Here is a 25754-nt window from a genome sequence, read left to right on the forward strand (position 1 = left end):
GTGTGGAATGTGAGAATCTCTGACAAACATCCTGTGTGTAATACTACTGTAGAACCTCGATAGCACGTCACACGGAGATTATCATGTTAGACTTGTTATGGAGGTTTGCTATAATATGTCAGGGGCGGATCCAGAGAATTCAGGGGGCCTCCAAGGGGTCTGGGGGTACGGAAAACAACCCCCATCAAAAAGGGGGGTCTGGGAGGCCTCCCCCGGTAATATGTGCAACCAGTAATTCGCTTCTGTAATATGTGACATTATAGGTAATACATAAAAATATTTTATGCAGCAATGCAAACTATATTAATCCAATATATGAAAAATAAAATTAATCACTTTACATACTCTAAAAAAGTAAATTTTGATTTTGGCTGTAAATCCAGCTAAATTAAATCCATCTCAAACTTGACTTCAATAAAATTCACAAATATATTAAAACCTATTTTTATTCATTGTTATTGTTTTCCTGTGGCTGTATCCAGTTAGTTGCTGTAAGTCGAAATTTTCGTCAAGAATTCAACTAGTCAAAATATCTAATCACGATAAAATGTTACTTTTAAAATTATAGTACAATTAGAACCATAATAATTTGTATTATTTACCTACTTATCATTAAAATAAACTTAGTTTTATTGGATAATTTCCACACTCTACTATTAAAACTCATCAACTCTAAAAACGCCCAACCACGGATCACCTTGCTCTGTGAAAGAAATCCTTTTTAAAGTTTATACATCTCAACATCTAAAGCTTACAAAATGCCAGTCTGACAATCGACCTTGCACTATCAGGTGTGAACCTTCTTGTGTTTCGCAGCTGTTTTTATAATCAGCTGATCGTTCAGCACGGGTGAGTCAGCTGTTCGGTCGATCAAATGATTAGAGCCGTGTAATGAATCAGAGGCCTTGGGTTTTGTCCGCTTTCGGTGAAAAGCCTTCCTTCCACCTACATATTGGCTGAGTCAGCCGTCGTTAGATGGATAAGAAACGTTTTGTTTTATATTTACCGGACTTTAATGTGTTTTCGAGGTGAAGTCTTTGAAAAACAAGGCTTGTGAAAGTGTAGACAGTAATAGAGAAAAATATGTTATAATTGATTGCCTAATAGGATATAATTGTGTAACCTAAGCTTTTAGTTTAGTTTTGATATATTATTGTATCCTGATGTTGTTAAATATTGTTACAAATGCAAAATACAAAATATATGTGCACAGATGTATGATAAGTATAATTTTAATCCAAAAGCAATCCATCCAGCAAAAGTGTTATGATTGATTTCGTATATTCCAACAACGTTTAACTCACAAGATAATTATTCCCATGCCACACTATTACAAAATATTCCACACACAAGCGTTTCACAACTGTGTGTGTGTTGAGGGTTTCATTCGATCATGAATGGATCTTATTTGAATGCGAATAGAACGTTTACCACGTGATTGTGAATGTTCCACCTACGATGCATAAGATAATGGCATGTGCAAGCTGTGGCAGTAATGTTGTAATAATGCAAACCAGGGTTTGGACCGTTCTATGGAAATGTAAAAAAAATCCTTGGCGTTGAAACACAAAAAAATCTTAACTTCATTTGGAGCATCACAGGAGCTCAATACCTTAAATCTTAAAACAAGTTAGCAAATGTAAGCGTTTGACTAGGTTAAACGAATCAACACAACCTGTAACGCCCCTAATGTACGCCTGTAGTCAATTCCCACAGAATTGCTGGAAGTAACACTATAATCCAGCAGAAGCCGGGAGTCATGCACTGGTTGTCCGCAATAACCAAGTACACGATCGCTGATCAGCTGTTATTGTGATCTGTCGGCCACAAAGCCCGCGGAGGCTGCGTGTTTTGGCGGCAAGCTGCAAGTATGTCAGCGTCACACTTTCTGTTCACCCTCATACCAGGCTAGCCACTTGCGTCATCCAGCGAGAATGCGGTTCGCCGGCTACCGGAAGAAATTTGTAAATTATAGACTTGCTAAAAACTGTTAAAATTAAATTAAAACTATGTATGTGTCCATTGTTAAAATATAGTATTTTGTGGACTAGACTTTTGTCATTTGTTGCAGAGTCTTGATTTTTCTTCCTTGTTCACGAATGTGGCATATATATATATATATATATATATATATATATATATAGGTAACGGTCCAAACCATGGTCTTGTTACTTGTTACCATCTAACCTTCACCTTTTTGTTAGATAAGAAATATAATTGATTGCCAAATGAAAAATTGCATCTAGGTCTTGAAAGGATCTTGAATCGGAATGGAATCAAACCAGCGACGGTGGCGTCGTCCTTAATCCAACTACTAGGAGGTCACGAATTGTGGATATTTATAGGCATGCACTGTGGATGCGATACTCCCTGGTGTGGATTAACGTCCGCACTAGTGAGTACTATCCACAGTACTATCCTGATAATTAGACCAATTCATAAATACCGAGGCAAAAATGTGGTTCGGATTCCACTATAAACTGTAGGTCCCTTAGTTGCCATTAGCTGTATGGGCTATTAATTAACAGCTGTGTCTAAGGAATATGTCTGCCTTAGTCACTAACAAGACTAGAAGATCGCGCCAATCATCCTACACTCATCTCCATTCATACTTGGCTTAAAATACCTACTTTGTATTGTCGCCATTTCATTGAAAAGTAAATTAAAGTATTAAAGACCTTCAGATTTAAAGGCGAGCATTATAACCACTCTGCTACCCAGACAATTTGTAAAATAAATATATACATTAATACTATTTATTTCCATCCATACATTAAGTTACAGTGGCTTATTGCAATTAAGCTGTACGCTGGAACTGTCAGAGCAATGGTTGAGCCGCTTGTGAACAAACAATGACAACTGTTAATAGGTTTCAAACAGAATTATTTACTGTCCAAAGATCTATTTGGTGTTGAATTTTTGTTGGCTAATAGGCTAACTACTCCTTCCTACCTACGTGATATAAACGTAATCCTCTTCACTGAAATTCTAAATCTTGAACGATAACTAAGCCTTCGGTGAATTCCGGACCTTGTCAGTTGCTAGATGCGGAGAACATGACCCAAGATAAACGTAACAATGTTTTCCATTGCTGAAACACTCGCAGCCTCCTTACAATGTTCAAGAGTGATCCCACCCAACAAATCAACCTTTTTTGAGCAGATCCTTTGTGATTTTCCAAAAAATCTACCTTCTGCAGCAGTAGGAGATCCTTCGTGATTCAACCCAACAAATCAACCTTTTTTGAGCAGATCCTTTGTGATTTTCCAAAAAATCTACCTTCTGCAGCAGTAGGAGATCCTTCGTGATTCAACCCAACAAATCAACCTTTTTTGAGCAGATCCTTTGTGATTTTCCAAAAAATCTACCTTCTGCAGCAGTAGGAGATCCTTCGTAATTCAACCCAACAAATCAACCTTTTGTAGCGGGAGATTCGTCGTGGTCCCCAAACGAATAAATATTCTTGGAACCGATCCTAATGATCTTTATGACTTTCGCAAAAAATAACCTTCTGCAGCAGCAGGAGATCCTTTGCGATTCTCTGAACAAATTAACCTTTTGCAGCAGTAGGAGATCCTTCCTGGTTACCCATCAAATCAAGATTTTTGCGATAAGGTATCGTTGCAAGGAACCCTTCGTGATTCCTCCAACAAATCCACATTTGTTGCAAAAAGGTATTCTTCGTATTTTACCCAACATTTCAATTGTTTTTGCAACAGTGGATGTCTGATTTCGATTAGACAGTGACCCCCAGTGCTATGAACCGCGTTGTCGCAGCCAGTTGACGTTCCCACAGCGTGTCTAGGTACACGCCCTAACTGCGACCACGCCCGCAGTTAGGATCTGTCACAGGTGGAACAATGTGCAGTATTGGCTATAGACGAATCCGTACTATAGGGGAGGAATATGACATCTTTCATAAGGAAACGTGGCCGTGTGTATTTTAGGTCGTGCATTAATTGCGCGAAAGGGTTTCTTAATTGCACCAAGGTGTCCCGAAAGATGTTCCTAGTTGCGCCAAGCCCAAGCCAGGTAGGGGTGAGTTGCCGGCAGACGGTATGCCCTTGTTTACGTGTCATCCTAACCTATCCTAACCTAACTTAACTTAACCTATTCAATTATAGTCAAAGAGGGCCACCACTTGGCGCAGATGATGAACGTATCGGGTGGCTCCCTGGAGTAGGCCCTAGTTGAAGCAATTCAACCTGACTCAGGTCAGTTGGCGCAATTAATGCCCGCCTATTTTAGCTGAAAAAGAATGTAAGATGAGTGTAGAATAGAGTGAGATGAACTGGTTTAACTTTTTACAGACAAAAGAGTACTTTTTAGTCCACTTTCACATCATAGGACGCTTCTAGTCCAGAACTGTTTTACAAATTACTTCAGGCTAGTCCTAGATGTTTGCGGCGTTATCACATGGATAACATCCATTGGTGATTGGCGGGATTTGAACCCAGTACCTCGTGCTCCAAAGCCCCACACTCTATCACTAGACCAGCTCGCTCCCCTAACGAAGAGCGAAGTGAGACGAAATGTATTCAATAGAACCAACAGGATAATTGATTAAATTCCAATTATCAAAGACAGCTCTGTTCTCATAATGTGCGTGTAGTCCTATTCCGCCCGAGTTTTATTTCGCCCGGAGCCTAATTACTCCCAATTCGCCCGCGGTCCCAGATTAACCCCTATAATCCTCAGCTCTACCTGCGTCAGGAGTCCTATTCCATCCACGGAGGCGAAGCCCCGCCTCCTAGGACCCCACCCACCCCCAGATAATGTAGCTATATAAAAGCCCTCCCCTACCCATCACCCCTACCACTTTATAATCTGGAACTTTCTTTTGGGTTGAAACGCTTCAACAGTAATCTATATTGATAAATGCTTACGGCATAACAGATTAATAAAATTGACTGTCCATGAACTGTTAGTTACTGTACAGTAACTGTATGTTTCTGTACGGCAAACAGAAACATATGATAACACTGCAATCCAAGACATGGCCAAACAAATGCCACTAGTTAGCTGCTTCTAGTGTTAAATACCCAACTGCACACCTTTGAGTTTTCTTTATTATACAATGTAAATAATTCGCCTATTGGGTCTGCTGATGATTGGAGTGTCGAATCTAACTCGATCACCATTTGCCATCTTTTATGTATATTTATCGTCTGGTGAGATAACAGTATAAGAGCACAAATATATATTTTAAGTGTTATTAGACGTTTTTTTTTTCTTTTCGTCTACAATGTAATATAGTAGTTTACGCAAGGAATACGTTTAGATAGTGTCGTTTACTTTATTTAGGCAAGTTGCGTACACTACTTTTATAGCACTGATGTTCTTAAGTTTAGCGTCCGAGCTTCAATCCATTCGTTTTTTCCTCTGTTTGTATGTTAGGCTTAATTCAGCTGTGCACAAAAAAACAATTACTTTTGAAATCAAAATAGGTTTTACTAAAATGTGTCGAACGGGAACAACTCGTATCATCCTCCTGCTTTCTGAATGGAGACTTTAAATTAATAAACAGCGCCCTACATTTTTTATGAACTTTTTGACCAACAATTACATGGAATTCAGTTATTTTCCTTGCCTTACAGGTCGGTGTATTGCTTCAATTCCTTTTCCAGTGAGATATGACACCTCACAACTGTCGTGTATAATTAGTTCACAAATAAAACAGGTTTCGATATTCATTATTTTTATATTTTACAATCGTCATACTAAGAGGGATTAACATGAAACTCATGAAAGTAAACTAAAAACATGTTGAAATATTAACAACAACAATTAGAGCTCTCAGTAGGAACAAAACAATCATTGTTGCCAAGTTGAAAACCATAGCTCAAAATTTCCCTGAATTACAATAAAATATTAAAATTGTTTGACAACATTATTTTCCTGTAAGAATGTAAGTACTTACCTTAACGTAACTTATTATATACCAAAAGTTGCGCAATTTAATTCTTTAAAATTTACTCATTTACTTATTTAAGCTACCTGTAATAGTTTAGGACTTATTGGCTAAAAACATAAATATTTCCGGTAGCCATTTTGAAAAACATTTCATACAAGGCCAACGCACCTCCGTAGAGTGGTAGACTTTTCACCATAGTTTTTTTCAGCCATTTTTACATAAGAATCCATTGATAGAAATTATATTACAATTACTTCTAGGTTAACCAACAATTTTACTAGTCTTAGTAAAGTGTACGCAACTCGCGTAAAAAGAGTAAACGACACTATCTTAACGCATTCCTTGCATAAACTACTACATTACATTGTATACGAAAAGTAAAAAAAAATTGTCTAATAACACTTAAAACTTTTGTGCTCTTATACTGTTATCTCATCAGACGATAAATTTACATAAAAGATAGCAAATGGTGATCGAGTTCGATTCGACACTCCAATCATCATCAAACCCAATAGGTGAATTATTTACATTGCATAATAAAGAAAACTCAAAGGTGTGCAGTTGGGTATTTAACACTAGAAGCCGCTAACTAGTGGACTTTGTTTGGCCATGTCTTGGATAGCAGTGTTATCATATGTTTCTGTTTGCCGTTAAACGCAATATTTAAAATAATTAAATTGCTTATTTGCACATTTTGGATAGGGAGACAAACATACAGTAACTAACAGCATATAGGTAGCAAATTTTATTAATCTGTTATGTCGTAAACATGTATCAATATCACTGTTGAAGCGTTTCAACGCAAAGGAAAGTTCCAGATTATAAATATTTAACATATCTTTACAACGGCTACATCAATAAGGGCACATGCCCCTTTATATTTTAATGCTTAAAACTTCGTGTTTAAACTTTACATTAATATAAAGGAAATTCGCTTGGTTTGTCTGGTTTGTCAAATAAATATTTTAAGCTTAAATAACCGTGTAGTCGGAGGTGGATAACGGGGTGATGGGTAGGGGAGGGCTTTTACATAGGTGGGGTCCTAGGAGGCGGGGCTTCGCCACCGTGGATGGAATAGGACTCCTGACGCAGGTAGAGCGGAGGATTATAGGGGTTAATCTGGGATCGCGGGCGAATTGGGAGTAATTAGGCTCCGGGCGAAATAAAACTCGGGCGGAATAGGACATAACCCATAATGTGACCTGGTAATGATGTTGCAGAGATTATGACTTAACTAGTGCACCTATTGCTCGAATTCGAGCAATATTGCAAAGTATTACAGGCGTTATTTCATATGGAATAACAGACACGATTTCCGGTAAGTTAAAACAGTCAACTCAAAGATAATGTAAACTAATCAATCACTCCAATCCAGCTATCGAAAATGAAAACGAATCCATTCTGAAAACGAACGCTCACTCCACTCCAGTTATAAAAACTGAAAACGAACACTCTTGTGTGTATTATGTGTTTACAGCTTCAGCTGTTATATTAATACAAATTATTCGTCTGTTTAAGTAAACACAACATTTTCTTAATAAGAAATACATTGGGATTTTGATGGCCTGTGGGGTAAAGCCCGAGGACTTTTATTACAGGAATTGGTGAAAGGGGGCGTCTACACAAAAAAATACTGAATTTTGACACATTGTTTGTAAAAATCCGTCCATTATTAACGGAGGAGTAGTGTATCGTAGAAATCGTCTTCACGTATTATATACAGTACTAGTGGCTTGTAGGGACATAAGTCCCTAAAAAGCTCGAATGTAAAACAAATTATTGTAATATTTAAACAAACTCAGAATCAAATTATGTATGTGCCAGGATAGGTATCCCTGTACAACAATACAACATATATTTTGTGTAAAAAACAGTTTGTCGTTTTTCTTTGTTTGCTTTTGTTGATTTTATTTTCAATAAACAATTTGAATGCCTCTAGAGGCTTCAAACATGTATGTGAATGAATATCGGTTTACTAAGGTAGCTTTGGTCTTTTCGTTTATAATGATAAAAAGGCTTCCTTGATTGAAATATGGGGGTTACTGCGTTTCTCGGGTCTGTGTGACATTGCCATGATCTTGATTTTGGTTCTTTCCATCTGAAGACGTGATAGATTACAGGTCCCGAAACATCATCAAAATTATTTTCCTAATCGTTTATAGTGACAATTCTTTCAACTTAACTTACGATCGCAAAAGAATGATAAATAATGAATTATCTCTACCCATCCTATCCACAATCTACCTTCGGACCACCACAACCGTCAACCGACAATGCTGTAACTCCTCCATACACCACCAAGAATTGGTTTGCAGTAAACTTTTCACGCAAGGAATGCGAGTGTCATCTGATCACGGAAGTGTAACAACAGTTTGTGACACAAACCGGCTCAGCTTGTGACACACAACACGTGATAATGTCATGGAAAAGTTGAGGGTGAATCACGTGACCTTGGGAAAATAACTGTAAGAAATCCTTGAAACCGTAAAGGTCCAAATGTCCTTTTAAGGGTAAACTGCAACGCTGCGTCAGTAGCGCAATCTTGAGTAATGTCAAACTATTTTCCCCTGGATAATTGATTGGTTGCCATGCGTAAAGCCTGAGAAGGACTTAATTTGCTCACTTTACATCCTGTGGAAAGATATATGTTTTTGTTTTTTTAGACTGCTAGGCGAAGATGTTTTACAGTAGTTATCTATGGTTGCTAACTGCTACCATATTATTACCAGGAATTCTTGTGAGGAAATAATTAATTGTCTATATAAATAAAATTACAGTTTTGTCTGTACATTGCGTAGAATCATGCAGTTGTAGGTAATTTTTACGTTTCTTAGAAAGCGATTACATGTTTTATGTCATTTTATGTTATTTCAGACGACATTATCACTGCACGATAAGAAAATACGATATGATAACATTTTATAACACTAAGATTTCAAATACTTATGTTACTTTGGTTTAAGCATAGTAAATGTCTTAATTAAATTCTTTATTTTAAGTGTGTATGTCTGTTGTTAACGTGTTAGAGTGTTTATTTCTCAATGTATGGCGGAAAAGACAAAAGCACCTTTTTAATGAAAATGTCAACAAGAATAAAGTGTGCAATCGTGAGGTAGTATTTTAACTACTTTATCGTGTGAGAAGAAGCTTTCAATTTTACTTTAGGGCTATGCATCATCTAAATATATAAAAGGCAAAGCCATCACTGACTGACTCACTCACTCACTCATCACTATTTCTCCCACTTCCCATTTACCTAGGAGGCTGAAATTTGGTACACTGATTCTTTAGGCATTAAATAGGAAAACTAAGCTGTTTTTATTCTGATCGGACTCTGGAGCTCCGCCCCAGTGGCTCTGGAGTTTCCGATGTTAACCTTATGAGTACTCATATTTAAATGGAACTAGTGTACCTGTTGCTCGAATTCGAGCAATTGCGAAGCATTACAGGCGTACAGCTAGTGGAGGATAAACTTGTTTTGTGTACGGAAATATTACCTAAGTTCCAATCAGACAAATTGAAATTCGCTTAGTCTGCAGGTTTGCTGCGGCGGTGGTATCTTTTATGTCTGGTTAGCTAGGGTAGAAATGGCAAAAAATATTGTACGTCAGTCGTCCAACATGTGTTTACCGTATTCGTATGGTAATCCCGCACTCTACTTGGTCTTGCGCGGGAACCAGGGGGAACGCACGACCACTCTCGCTAAACAGTACAGTATGTCTATTATCATTATCAAAACATTAAGTCAACGAAATGTTCGAAAACTAAAAGAAAAAATAAGCAATTATGATACAAAGTATAGTAATTGTATGCAAATGTCTCTTTTATCTTAAATAATTAATTATGCAAGCGCTTTCTTGGTCAGTTAATCAATTCTAAATAAAAGTGTATCCCTCATTAAATATGGGTATTCACCTTTTCAAGCCGTCAGTCTAACCATTATTTTTAACAACTTTAGTTGCCTTAGTTACCAATTAATTTTATTTAGATCTGAATTTTTGTTGAAAGCTAAGTCGAAATTTTTGAAGGTGTTATCTCAATCAACCATGACTTGGAGCCGCATTTTTTCTCTGGTTGGAACGGTGGCCTACCAGGGCTTTAGGACGATGATGGTGCCAGTGCCCCCAAAGTCCGGAGGCACGAGAAAGGGGAATGATGGTTGGGGACTGCTTTTGTTGATGGCTAATGATTAGGACACTAGCAAGACATGCATATATACACACAACTTGATTATTTGACAGATCCTGCTAGAAACTATCAGCAATCCTGGACTCTGAGGAGAATCTTTTTCCAAGAAGAACACCATTCGATTGAAGTTTCCTTTCATCAGTTTCCTTGGAAGATCCACAAGTGTTCTTTCGTATCACGGATGAAACAACCAGATTCGATCACAGAAGATTTCCCCAGAACACTATGTTGATATTCTTCATCGACTCCTAAGGCCAACTGTAAAGTCTTTTTCCGTGATAGAGTAAACATCCAGGATTCGATCAGAGGAATGTGTCACAACCTCTAATCACATAATGTTAACATACTGGATTACATACTAAGAAATCAATGTGAAGAAGCCACGCTGAAGAAGATGAAGTCAGAGGTCTACAAACTTCTCAAGTAAGTTATCAGAAGAGGAGTCACAAGGCAAGATGCAGTCTGGTCAGGAGAGTCAAACATTGTACAGCCATGCCTTGTTGTCAACTGCGACCTCCATATTATGACTACCTATGAAGACCTCCCAATTATGACGACCTATGAAGACCTCCCGATTATGACGACCTATGAAGACCTCTCGATTATGACGACCTATGAAGACCTCCCGATTATGACGACCTATGAAGACCTCCCGATTATGACGACCTATGAAGACCTCCCGATTATGACTACCTATGAAGACCTCCCTATTATGACTACCTATGAAGACCTCCCGATTATGACGACATATGAAGACCTCCCGATTATGACGACCTATGAAGACCTCCCGATTATGACGACCTATGAAGACCTCCCGATTATGACGACCAATTAAGACATCTCTATTATGACTCCTTATAATAACCTCCCAACGATTGCATTTGAAACTACGGGTCACTAAGGTAAGACAATTTCAGATTTGTAACAAAACTAATGAAAATTTTTTTCAAACGTAGGAAAACGTACAGTGTCATTGGCGATATCTAAATACAGATTTATAGTATAAAATGAAAGATCGCCCACTTTAGAAAATGGATACACCAAAAACCCATAAGTAAAGCTTAGTTTGAACTCATTCAATGGTCTGATATAATAAACGTTTAAAAAACAATAAATGAACATTTTACAGATAAGATGTTATGAATGTTTGAGTTTTCATTGAAACCGTGGGATCCTAAAGCAGATTTATTTTTGTTGAAGTCATAATATTAGATTTTTAACAGTACGAAACGTAAAAGTTATTAAAATAGTTTACAGTGCTATTGACATTTGATTTATTTATTAATCTTAAATCCCTTTGTGATTTTAGGATACAAGGCATGGCTGTGCAATGTTTGACTCTCCTGACCAGATTGCATCTTGCCTTGTGACTCCTCTTCTGATAACTTACTTGAGAAGTTTGTAGACCTCTGACTTCATCTTCTTCAGCGTGGCTTCTTCACATTGATTTCTTAGTATGGAATCCAGTATGTTAACATTATGTGATTAGAGGTTGTGACACATTCCTCTGATTGAATCCTGGATGTTTGCTCTATCACGGAAAAAGACTTTACAGTTGGCCTTAGGAGTCAATGAAGAATATCAACATAGTGTTCTGGGGAAATCTTCTGTGATCGAATCTGGTTGTTTCATCCGTGATACGAAAGAACACTTGTGGATCTTCCAAGGAAACTGATGAAAGGAAACTTCAATCGAATGGTGTTCTTCTTGGAAAAAGATTCCCCTCAGAGTCCAGGATTGCTGATGGTTTCTAGCAGGATCTGTCAAATAATCAAGTTGCACATTACGAAACATGGCCACTTTAAATTAAATGTCTAATTCATCAAGTACTGCAAGCAAAATCATCAGTATTGAAATTATTGGCAAGATACATCAAGTTACACGAGACATAACAGTACTTCATGCATGTCTTTGTTTTAAGTAAATTAAATGTGTTTTTAAACATTATTAATTTGTCATATTAATTTCTAAGTATATTATCAAACAAAGGTCCCGTTTCTATGAAATAAGTTTCATCTAACAAATCCTTTTTTATGCATGGAGAAAACACAATGGTGTTCTAAAGTAACAAACACTTAATAGTCTTGAAACTTTTATAGGTGTCACTTACCAGATAACTGTAGAGCAAATACTAAGGAAAGATTGTCAACACCAATCGTAAAATCTATATAAAGCTAGGATAAATAGTATATATCCGTCAAATGTTCCATTGGGAGGATGATGCAAGCGGTCACGTTTACGTTCCACTCGCAGTTCTTCGTCTTACTGGTGGCATTTGATTTAAATAAAATACGAAAGTTAACCAAACAACAGAAAACACCACAAAGGAATTTTGTTAAACATTGTAAATCTATATAAATAAAATTAGAGTTTTGTCTGTACATTGCTCAGAATTATATACTTTTAGGTTATTTTTACGTTTTATACATTAAAGAAGCAGAAACGAGTCTTATCTCAATTTCTGTCTGTCTGTCTGTCCCTTTGTCTTTAACACTCAAGATGGCATTTTACGCAATCTTCTCCGTGAAAACCAGAGTACATATCAAGATCCAAGCCATTTTAATGTATTCACTGGATTGGCGAGAGTGTCTTTAGTGATTTAAATATAGCCTCACTACTTTGTAAATAAAATTACGGACGTTCAAAAATTCAGTTTTGTGCGATTTTTGTCAAATTTTCGTTCAATTTTTATCACAGAATCGTCTATGAAATAACGAACAGCTGTTCGGATCAAGATTATTTTTTCTAGCTGTCAATGACATGTTTACAAATGCTGTTTACAAATACCGCAACTATTTCGAATCACGTTTTGAAAGCAAATCCCAACCAAGTGAGATTAAAAACGTTTTTCTTACATAACGAGTAGTGGAGAACTGCCGGTTTTACCTCACTTTAGACACGTTTTTCCCATGTTATTCTTATGGGGATCATTTTTTGGCCACCAATTCCAAAAATCCTGATCTTTGCCCAAATATCCCTATAAAATTGTCAAACCTTATTTCTTAGTTATTCCCTATAAATATATTCGATATTAAGCAAAAAATAAAAAAAAACTAATTATTTCATTTATTGACCCATGCATGTGTATATGTATAGTAGTATAGTTTGTCGGTGCCGTTTTTTGCGCATCGGCATTTTTGGGCTAACTCCCCACCTTATGCCTAATTGCTAGTACATCTACCATTCCCCTTTCTAGTTGATGTATTATATTTCTATCTTATTTATATATTAGTCATATGAGTTGTTTAATATTGTCATTATAGTTTGTCGGTGTCGTTTTTTGGGCTAACTCCACGCCCCATGCCTAATTGCTAGTACATCTAACATTCCCCTTTCCAGTTGTTGATATGTTGATATATTGTTGTCTATATTACAATCTTATCTATATATATATTAGTCGTAGGAGTTGTTTAATATTGCCATTCTCTTTTTATGTTATTCCAACCATATTGTATGTTATTGCCTTGTGAGTTATTACACCCGGTTTCTGCATATATCATAGTAAACATAAATTTGTTATTATTTAAATTATATATTTATAATTTTTATCATGCCTATGCTTTGAGGATTAGCTATCTGAATGTGAGTTGTAGTTAACACACTTTTGCGAATCCAGGTTGTGGTCTAATGGTTTGACCCTCTTCCCATCAAGGATCTTTTTATCCCGCGGATTAACCGCATGTGAGTCATAGCTATAGCACACTTTTTGCAAATCCGGGTTGCAATCATAACGGTTTTATCCCTCTCCACACTCGTACAGTATAAAACATCAAGCCTCCATTTCGCCAGCCAGTATTCGTCTTGAGCCTCTACATACTAAGGTAAGATGTATTTTCTATATTTATTTCCTTTCCTTTAAAATCTAAAGACAACTTTCACGATTTTATCAGAATTAAACAATATTTCACTTTGTTTTGGTTAGCTGTATGATTTTTTTTTTTTCTAGCAAATTTCAATATCTTTATGAATAATAGCAATATTTACTTGGTACTTATGGGCTATGTCGTTAGCCGAAAATGTCAGATGTAAATTAGGAGCGAGTAGTAGATAGAGATGGTTCAGTAACCTGAGTCCTGATATAACTGTATGCTTGTCGAGTAGTTGACCTTGGCACGGAAGAAAGCAAAAGCTTGGATGCGTGGGCTATGATCTTGTTTTAGATTAGGATGTCATTTTATGTTACTAGTGATTGGTTAGCATATTTTAGTTCGATTTTATGTGTTTTGTTAGTTAGATGTGTCTTAAAACAAGACTCAGAAACACGATTTTAGGCTATTAATTAAAATGCGGCAGAAATTGCATACAACCGCTATATTTTCTTAGCTTCTATAAACAAGACCCCTTTTAAAGCTGCCCACATGTTAAGTTTTATCCTTTTTAGACTAGATTATGCATTAATTTATAATATTTGTATTTTTAAGCTTGTATGTGTGGGGTCTATGTGTGGGGTCGAGACTACTATACCAGCCGTCAGGACCATTTCCCTCTTCTTCTAATAATCTTTTAAGGTGTGTATTCACATATAATTTTAGGAGTATAAATAAATGTATATAAATTCTTATCTTGAAAAGAACTATGTATCAGTCTGTTATACTTAAAAACGTACATATATATCATAATATATCAATGACAGTGTTTTAAAAATCAATGAAAACATCGATAAAATTTTTATTTGGGCTGATAAACATGGAAACAAGACCAATTATAATTTAGCATTCATGTTTACGAAACTCAATTGACTTTGACATAGTGAAATCAGTAACTATAAATGGGACAGCTTTACTTTACAATGGTAAATTGAAAAAATGTAAGACACTATAAACTCGACACTTGTTATTTGTATTTGTTAGTTAGATGTTTCTTAAAACAAGACCCAGAAACATGATTTTAAGCTATTAATTAAAATGTGGCAGAAATTGTATACATCCACTATATTTTTTTAGCTTCTATAAACAAGACCCCTTTTAAAAGCATGTAAAGCTTTATTCTTTTTAGGCTAGATTATGTATTAATCCTTAATATTTGTATTTTAAGGTTGTGTGTGTGTGGGGTCTTAGAACGAGACTACGATGACAGCTGTCAGGATCATTTCCTCCTTCTCCTAATAATCTTTTAAGGTGTGTATTAATTTTATCAGCATTTTTATGCATATAAATTCTCATCTTGAAAAGAACTATGTATCAGTCTGTTTTACTTAAAAACGTACATATATAACATCTATTACACTTATTGGGGAGATATATTAGTGGGCATAAGTAAAAGGTGTTTGCAACAATCTACTCACTGAATAAGTTATCGATTTTTTTTTCTTTTTACCTTTACACTTCACTAGAGCAAACTCTGTGATCAATGATATGACTGTAAATCTCGCTGATGCTCTCTAATAAACTCAGAACTAAAGCTTAAGATGTAATGAGTGTACTGACCCTTTTTGTGTTGATTCTAAATTATCAGGTGTGTGAGTGTTTGTGAGTGGATGTATATGCGTGCGTGTGTGAGAGGTGTTAGTATTCTATGTTTTACAAATTTATTCGTTTTTTTTTTGTTTTGCATTAAATGTTGTAAATAGATTACAGAATAATATTACACAGTATAATATGATTAGATTTTTATCCAGAGGTTGTGGACGTATAAATAAACCATTTTTATTTCATTACATTTAATTTTACATTGACAATGCTCTTTAAATTTAATTTCTATTTTATTATCAGATAATTAATTGTATGTTAAACATTACTTCATTGACTTTAAATACAGAAGGACTTATAAATCCTCTCATGATAAAAAGTATTCTGACTTTTTTTTATTAGTTTCACAGTGCAAAGGGTAGTATTTACAGCTGTTAACACACTAGATTGTCAATTCAATGAGATGTGTTCAAGCTTCTGACATGTAGAGTTATCACTTTTAAATCCTACTAGATCTGACAAGGGGAAAAGGTCCATATGGCTGGATCCTTCTCTATTTAAAGTCAATGCTTAACATACAAGATTATATATTTTTCTAAAGGTCTTTTTTTTTACTGCTCGTGTGTATTTTTACCCAGATTTTTTTTTATCAGTTGGAGAAAATGATAATATTTCAAGAAGTCAATTATAATTTATTTTGTTAATATTTCAGACTATGTGACATCTCACGTTTTGCCGTAACATCCCAGTTGGATGGTTTTGTAGCTGTAGCTGCCGCTTCTATGTAAGTATATATCTTTTATTATTTCACTATGTACTCTTTTTCTACATTTTGTCGAGACATCTATATATTAATTATGTTTGGCGATTCTTTGTGTCAAAATTGTGGGCGTAGAACATCGGGAGAGGGATCAAATTAAAGGTCATTATCCCGTGACAGGAAGAAAATAAAGTGATTCCTAAAATTTTTACAGAAATTTATAAGTAACATAAAATGTTCTCCATAAGGAATTGGAAAACCATTAATAAAGTTGACCATGCTATATTTGCAAACCAGTATTCAATACATGCAGTTGGTTTTCTTCTTAGCCAGTTAACTCTGCAATTTGCTATATACTATATCAAAACCAGGAATATCGGTTATCTATAATTGTGCTTTGTGCCAACTGTCTATATTGACTTGACAACTGGCAAATGGAACCCAAAAATCATAAAAATATTAATCTATTTGGCTAATAAAACTGTTCGTTTTGTATAGTACTAATTAGTTAAAGTTTCATCACGATCTGATGTGTATAAAGGCCGAATAGATAACAACAGAGATACTTTTAAAGCATTATTAATTTGTACATCTTGATAAATAAATAATTTGATTCTTGATTTGTTTGAATGTTAAAATATGTTGTTTTATATCTTCAACTTTTTAGGGTACATAGAGTCGTTGATCATAATCTTGTACCTAGTAATTTATTAATAACTGACTAAGATGATTTAATTCTCTGCAAAATTTCAAATTTTATACATTTACACACAAGTAACTAAAATTCTCTAAATTATTATTTAACACCGCAACAGAGTATGGCTCCATAACAGTTAATAACGGTGGTCCTTCTTAAATGACGGTCGCGAGTATGTCTGTACCAAAGAGTCTGCCAAGGCTGTCGACCTTGCAGCTACAAACTGGTTGTTGAAAGTGAGAGTTATCAGGATGTTGACTCGGGGTCCCGCTAACACCGAAAATATTTTTTGTCGTGTTTACGGTTCTAGATATTAGAGTTATCGCTGCTAAATACTTAGTATCGTGTTGTATAGTCGTGTATAAATTAATAGTTCCTAGTAAAATATACATTTTGATATCAAAATATTAGTATTTTTTCGTTTGGTCACAGGTATTGGGAACGTCATGGCGTCAACGAGTACAGCCCAAATTGAGTGCAGCCTCTGTCCAAATTACATATTCTCAACGCCGGACGAGTTAGAATCACATTTTAAAGAATCCCACCCGGACAGGTTTTACTGTGGCATATGTTTTGCTCTTGGGATTGTAAGGCATTATAATGAAAGGCGCCGTTTGAATGACCACATTAGAGATTGTCATTCGGATAAAAGATTTCCTTGTACGTTTCCAGGCTGCGGCAAGACGTATCTTAACAAGAGAAATTTAATGCAGCATTACAAATTCAAGCATGTAAAGACTGAGGGTCACAAATGTACCATTTGCAAAAAGATATTTCCACGCCACAATGATTATTTAAGACATATTAGAACTTGCAACAAAAAGGCTAAGCGGCAGTATAAATGTTCGGAAGAATTGTGTGAAACCACATTCTCTACACTTAAATCCTACAAACAGCATTTAAAGAACACACACCATAAAGTGGGCAATAAATATTGCTGTCCTAATTGCGACACACTTTTTGCTAAAAACGATAAATTAGAAGAACACATGGATGAGACCTGTACCGGTGACAACATTCTAAAAAATACAAATATCATTCTAACTCCGGTTCAACACAAAAACATATCTTTTAAATATGCTTTATTGTGTAAATTTGCTCAAGCAGACCCCACAAAAGCCTTTGAATTTGAAAATGAATATGACTGGAGCAATATCACTTTTCCCGTTTTGAGACCGGACAATGATTTTATTGCACAGTTTGAAGCAAGAAATAATTGTAGCTTATCTATTTTCTTTATACATGCCGGTCGAATACTCCCATGGAACCCACCCAAGGACAACTTAGACAACAACATAGACTTATTGTATGTAAATGGCACGTTCCACTACATTAAAGACTTTGATGCTCTCGTTGGACTACAACTTGGAAATTTACATCGGCGGGCTTGCGTTTGTAGAAGATGTGGGCAGCGATTTTACGATAGAACTGGACTGACTGCTGTACAACAGTTGGATAGGCACAAACCTACTTGCGATCCTGATAACCCCACTAAATTCGAAATGCCCATTGGAGATAAGGCTCATATGAAATTTCAAAACTACAATAGACAGAAAATGATTAGATTTATTGCTTATTTAGATTTTGAGGCGTTAAATGTACCACAAGTTTCAACTGGCAACACTACCATTCTACAAAAACATTGCCCTTTTGCTGCATCTTACCTCCTACTGGATGAAGAAGGACAGTATACTAAACCTCTTCGAGAATACTGCGGATTGGATGCGCCACAAAAAATATTGTCTATGCTTATGGACGATGTTCGGGAAATTGAGTCTATTCTCTACAGCAATAGGATTAAGCAGATACCAGTATTAACAGAGGAACAACAGCGACAATTTGATAACTGTACAACCTGTCATGTTTGTGGCAAGGGCGAATTTACACTTAACAACCCAAAATCAATTGATCATAATCATTTGACTGGCCAATATCGTGGATGTTGTCACAGGATCTGTAATCTTTTTTATAGAGATCAAAAACACATTCCAGTAGTGGTGGCTAACCTAGCGCGGTACGATTCGGCATTCATAATACCGAACCTCGGACAAGTGAAAGTCGTACCAAACACTAACGATAAATTCACATCGTTTTCTAAGACTGTGGGAAAGATGGAACTCCGTTTCATAGACTCTTTTAAGTTTATGCCTCGCAGTCTTAGTGAATTATGTAATAACCTACAGAATGATCAAAAGAAAATTTGTAGGAAGTTTTTTCCTAGCGAGGAAGACTTCAACCTTATAATAAGGAAGGGTGTCTATCCTTATAATTATCTAACAGACATGTCAAAATTGAGTGAGACATCACTCCCACCAATTGAAGCATTCCACAACTCCTTGACAGATGAAGAGTTAAGTTCAGAAGAGTATGAACATGCCTGCAAGGTGTGGTCACACTTTAATATTGCTAATCTTGAAGAATATACAATGCTATATTTACGGACAGATGTGATTATCCTTGGAGATGTTTTCCAAAACTTTAGGAAGATTGTACACTCGACTTATGGTTTGGACCCTGCATATTATTTCACCGCTCCAGGTCTCGCATTTGATGCCATGCTAAAAATTACTGATGTACGGCTCGAGTTGCTAACTAGCAGAGAGATGCACGACTTCTGCAGAAGGGGGATGAGAGGTGGATTTGTAACGGCACCCCTAAAGTATTATAAAGCCAACAATTATTACATGGGGGAGTTATATAATAAGGAGGAGGCATCATCCTACATATACAACATAGACATGAACTCACTTTATGCAACAGCCATGTGCCAACCCCTTCCTTATGGAGGATTTGAATGGTCTGACATTGACGAATTGGAAGGCATCTTAGAAGCTGGCGAGGATTCGGAATTTGGAGCATTTTTAGAAGTGACCATGGAATACCCTGAACATCTCCACGAAGCCCATGGAGACTACCCTTTTCTTCCGACTCAAGAAGAAAACGAGGACGGTAATATGTGCCTCATGGCCACTGTTCGTGACAAGACCAACTATGTACTGCACCATACTAGTCTACAGCTAGCTATGAAACATGGTCTTGTTCTCAAACATGTACACAGGATCCTAAAATTCAAACAATCAAAATGGTGTGAGAAATTCATCCTTTTGAATACAGAGATGCATAAACAATCTAAAAACAAATTTGAAGAAGACTTTTACAAAGGGTTTTCAAATTCCGCATTTGGTAGATCTATAATGAAACTGGATGATCGTGTCAATATTAAGATTGCGAAGACCAATCAACAAGTGGACAAGTTCTCAAGAAGTAGACTATTTAAAGAGTTTTATGCTGTGTCAGAGGACACCCTAGTCTTCGTCATGCATAAACCCAAAATTATATTCAATACTCCAATATACATGGGTGTTGCTATATTAGACATCAGTAAAACTATAATGTATTCGTTTTATTATGACTATTTAAAACCTATGTATGGAAATAAAATTAGAATGGGGTACAGTGATACAGATAGTATTCTAGCCCACATATATACACAAGACTTGTACCAGGACCTAAAAAATAGTCCAATCTTCACCAGGCTTGACACATCCAACTACCCTAAGAATCATATTTTGTACCAGGCTGGGAGACGTTTTGGTTTGGGCCTGGCAAAGGACGAAGCTGCTGGAGATTTGCCAGTAGAATATGTAGGGCTGTGCTCCAAAGTGTACAGCAAGAAGAAATTGATACTGGAGACAGGACAAATAGTGGTTTACGGTATGAAGGCTAAGGGGACACAAAAATCGATGTTGCGAAAACATGTGACCTTCGACGACTACTTTCAAAGTTTGATGTCTCGAGGGAATTTTGAAATGAAGCTCCCGTTTACACGCATTTCAAGCAGTAGAATGCAAATCACTACTGTTACAGGATTTAAAACTGCTCTACGATGCCACGATCCGAAACGTTTCCTCTGCTCTGACAGGATACACACCCTCCCCTTCGGGGAACACAAATTCACATCACAGTCACAGCTAGTTGTTACATAACATAAAATTTGTGTAAAAATTGTGTGAAATGTGTAAAATTTGAGTAAATTTTTCACGCAAATTAACATCAAAGTTACAGTAAGTTGTTATATTGTGTGAAGTGTTTGTACAAATTGTGTAAAACATGTGAAATTTGAGTAAAATATTTTTACATAAATTAACATCACGGTCAAAGTTAGTTGTTAAATTACATGAAATGTGTGAAATTTGTGTACAAATTGTGTGAAATGTGTGAAATTTAAGTAACTAATTCACATGAAAGTCTCAGGCCACAGTCAATTGTTGTGTTTGATAACATTATTAAACATTTTTAGCATGAAAATATAACTAATTTTACTTTTAGAAACGTACACAAACATGTATATTATTATTCAAACAAGGCATTGTATTTCATTTAATCAATCCACAAATTCCAGGATTGATTTTCATAATTAACACGGATAGGGTAAAAACAAGTAGCAAATATTATTTTTATTTTCTTGTCATAAAGTATTGTACTGTTGTATATGTATGTTTAAATAACTTTTACATTTAGATAAAAAGTTGTAGCTCATCATGATAATTGACTCACAGATTTACATTGCATAGCCGTAGTGATTTGTCTATTATAATGATAACACAAAAGTAATATTATAAATAGTTCATGTTACAATTCAATATGATAAATGTATTTGTTAATGTATAGTACGTTCACTTGATGTTTACAACTCAAGGGGACAAATATCAGAGTATTTGATGTAAAAACTCATACATATTCTAGTAACAAATTTGTAATAGTATTGATGCTATATTGTACAATAAACCTCTTAACGTCATGAAAATGTAGTACTTTTTATCCCTAGTTAAGGTTTGAAGGTGATGATTATTTGTAGATTTAATTCTTGCAACATTCTCATAGTAATCTTGCACAGTTACAAGACAGATTAAATAATATAAGTCTATAGAGATGTTTAGCTTTGACAATATCTTTACTATATCCAGAGGTATAAAAAAAAGTGCAAGTCACGTTCTATTTCCTTGTAAAGGTCCTCTGTAACATAGAAATCTTTTGTTCTTAAATTTGACATTTGTATTAGTGTCTTCAAATTACAAGGTTGTAAGCTATTTTAAGTTAATTTTTAATTTTAGAGTATTTTCTTGTAGCAAGACTTAAAATCACTTGTATCTCAAAAATTTCAAACGATACAGCAAAACGGAACAATAATAAAAAACAATAATACATCTAAAAATTAAGACAATTTTAAATATTATTTCATATGGATGACTCTAAAGGTAAGAGGTATTTATGCAATATAGTTGGAATAACATAAAAAGAGAATGACAATATTAAACAACTAATACGACTAATATATAGATAAGACAAAAATATAGACAACAACTGGAAAGAGGAATAGTAGATGTACTAGCAATTAGACATGGGGCGGGGAGTTGACAACGCACCTCAAAAAACGATACCGACAAACTAAACTGACAATATTAAACAACTCATACGCCTAATATATATAGATAAGATAAAAATATAGACAACAACTAGAAAGGGGAATGGTAGATGTACTAGCAATTAGGCATAAGGTGGGGAGTTAGCCCAAAAATGCCGATGCGCAAAAAACGGCACCGACAAACTATACTACTATAACGGATTTAATTAATCGCAAGTGCAATAATATAGTCTAATAGTGTAACCGTAAATAGGGCTGTGACACTGAAATGATCGTCGCCAATAGCTTACAAAAAAGGTTTCCACTCATTGACGGCGCTTCAATGGCGGTTGTGTAAAGTGTAAAGTAAAAAATCACAACTGCAGTGGGTGATTGTAACAGAGGTTTTACAGAGGAAGTGCTAAACTCGCTTTTCCAATGTGTCACTTTCTGTTTCTACTCACCGTGTGATGCAATCGCTGGACCATACAGCCAATAGGCCCATAGCTCATATCTTGGGTACGTAAGCCTACATATTTATTCATAACAACCTTTTTGACGACGATCCTTGATACCGGTACTTTTCCATAGAATACATGGCCTACCTACTTAAAAAATAAAATTACAAATGACCAAAACCCCAACATTGTGTGATTTTCTTCACATTTCCTTCTAATGTTAATAGATATACTAATCATTGTTTAGAGAATGCGTAATCTATTAAATAACAAAAAGTTGTTTGGGTAAGGTTGCTTTTTTTTCAAACTGACACCGATAAGTTTACGCTATAACTTTTTACGAGAAAATCCAAAAGCAAGAGATCAATAACCTCGAAGCTAGATATTAATGTATTTAATTGGTCCGATTTACTGTAATTCTTAGGTAGGTTCTTACGTAGGTACTGGTTCTTTTCCTTAGAACCGGTAGTTTACAAATTAGATATCGTTGGTGTTGCACCTTATTTATTAGAGCCGTCCGTATTCAATTTAAGTGATGTCTTAACTCTGTATAAGTTTTGCTTTTTCTGCCTGGATTCCAAATCTTAGCTTACCCGGTATGCTAAGAAAATGATAACCTATTTGAGTAAAACATTTGTTGGGCAAACCATCATGAATTGTTTACGCCTTTATATTGTTTATGTATCAATAGTTCGTGGCCTTTGTTGGATTGTTGTATTGTGTTGTTTTGTTGTATGTTGGTAACGCATTAATGTCCTTATTTCTCAGTGTTTCACGGAATGGACAAGAGCACCTTTGATACTGAAAATGTCAACCGGAATAAAGTGTTAAATGGTGAGGTTGAGGTAGTACTTTAAATACGTTTAAGTTAACCGATGTGGAAAGTAACTTTCAATTATAGGCCTACTTTAGGGCTACGCTTCATGGATCTATAAAACATTTTTAAGTTTAATCATTGGACATATGGACCAACACGATCCGGGCGACATTTAATTGAGAAGCATTTATTTTGGCTTGAACTGTCAGATACTGTATTTGCGAAGGTTTATATATAATAGTTTTGCCAGCATATCTGCAAATATGCAAACTAATTGCTGCTCTTAATCTTAATATAAGAAGGTTTCAACTGACTACTATAAGATCCCCGTGCGTAGAACGGGCACACAGCTAGTTACATGATAAAATACGGTAACTCTACTGTGAATAATCACTTTTAAACATTCACTTCGTAACATTAAACTGTAACCAAAACTACATGATAATTCAGTAAAATACGATGTAAGGTAAATAAATGAAAGTATTACAAACAATTTGTCGTCTAGTCTTGCTAGGAAACTCTTTATTATGAACCAGACTTAGTTAACAGATGTTAAAATAAAAATAGAAAATTCCGGCTTTGCTCGAAGTAATAAGTCATGCAGTCTTTGGTAAAATAACTATTTCAAGCTACGTCCATATGATTAGTTATAAACAAAGGGAATTAAGTTTGACAGATTGTCAACAGGTAGCGCCGCCTTTCCCAAACTTTGGCCCGTAGCTTAAGCTTGTACTTAAGTGATGTCCTTTCTTAATATTAAAAGGATCTTAATATTGCACATCTACGTGAAAGTACCTTTAACTTTACACCTCAAACGTTAAAATCCGTGAAGCCGTTGTCGTAAACCTTTGGAGCGATTCAAATTATTAATTGAAAATAACATCAACAAATAAATCAAACAAAGACGGTCGACAAACTGTTTTTTTACACAAAAGATATGGTGTACATAGGGATACCTATCCTGACACATAGATAAATTCCGATTTTGTTTAAATACCGGAATTGCAATAAGTTGTTTTACATTTGAGCTTTTTAGGGACTTATGCCCCCAGTGTTTTTTATTTAGTTTGTTTACTTTTCCTTGGGTTAACCTTTTGATTTTAGGTACCATAGATTTCTATATTGCATCAAGAGTAGATTATTTTTCCTTGTTACCTGGAAGTTGATAAAATTTATTTACATAAAGAATAAGTGGTTAATCAACCATCAGTTTGCATTGGACGAGGCAGGGAAGAATCACTAAATCTTCCCTGTGTTATCCTCATGGTTATCTCCCCGTAGCGAGGCACGGGCAGAATAACTAGTCTCTAATATAATCCAGCAGATCAAAATATTTTGTGTCAAATGTGTAATGTAGAATGCGATATATAACAATAACTATTGAATTATTATTTTTCCAAGTCGTCCGGTTGACAAGAGGTTAACAAGAGGCTCACCAGCAGATGCTGGGGTGCTAACGCCTAGACCAGTCTTGCAGATTAGATGATCTTTTACATGCGAACGCTTTTACATATCGGTAGCTAATTTTTGGAAAAGCGAAGTCTGATTTCCGGACTCGAAAAGTAAGTAAGTATTGAATTATTACACAGTAAAGCATCAGCGACAAATCTATCTCCAGGGTGTCCACAGAAATTTTGTCATCAATTTCCCTGACTTTCCATGACTATCCATGACCATTAACCATTGATTTCCATGACTCACGAACTTAACTCAAAAATTATAATATACCGTACACACACGAATAATACTGCCTAGACAAGTTATTTCACAAGAAAATATTGAAATATGTGTTAACAGATTACAACGGAGTACAATAGGTACAACAATGAATCAATACAAACTCAAAACCCATAAACTAAGACAACTGTATAAATTGAAATTGTCGTACATTTGAGAAAAATTAGGAAAAATGCTACAATAGTCGCGGTTACGGCCGACTAGAGCATTGAAAGGTCCCCTGAAATCCATCCATCATTGGGGATTTCCATGACTTTCCATGACTTTTTGCCTATTTCCATGACTTTCAATGACCATTATTTTTTTCCATGACTTTCCATGACTATCCCTGACTTTCCAGAATGTGGACATCCTGAATCTCAAAATGCAGT

At 35.5% G+C, this 25754-nt stretch overlaps 2 protein-coding genes across 2 annotated transcripts in view; one reads left to right on the forward strand and one right to left on the reverse strand.

Moving 5' to 3' along the window:
• Nucleotides 1-25754, reverse strand: part of LOC128994906 (ATP-binding cassette sub-family G member 8-like) — a 60558-nt gene that overhangs the window by 23340 nt on the left and 11464 nt on the right. The gene's annotated exons all lie outside the window — the stretch shown is intronic.
• On the forward strand, nt 19250-20953 carry LOC128995713 (uncharacterized). Its single transcript, XM_054420731.1, has one exon. The coding sequence runs from the start codon at nt 19250-19252 to the stop codon at nt 20951-20953; it is 1704 nt and encodes a 567-aa protein (XP_054276706.1).

Source organism: Macrosteles quadrilineatus, unplaced genomic scaffold (assembly GCF_028750875.1).
Source record: "Macrosteles quadrilineatus isolate MER2022 unplaced genomic scaffold, UCM_ALF_1.0 Scaffold_5__1_contigs__length_97177068, whole genome shotgun sequence".
In the NCBI taxonomy this organism is placed as follows: domain Eukaryota; kingdom Metazoa; phylum Arthropoda; class Insecta; order Hemiptera; family Cicadellidae; genus Macrosteles; species Macrosteles quadrilineatus.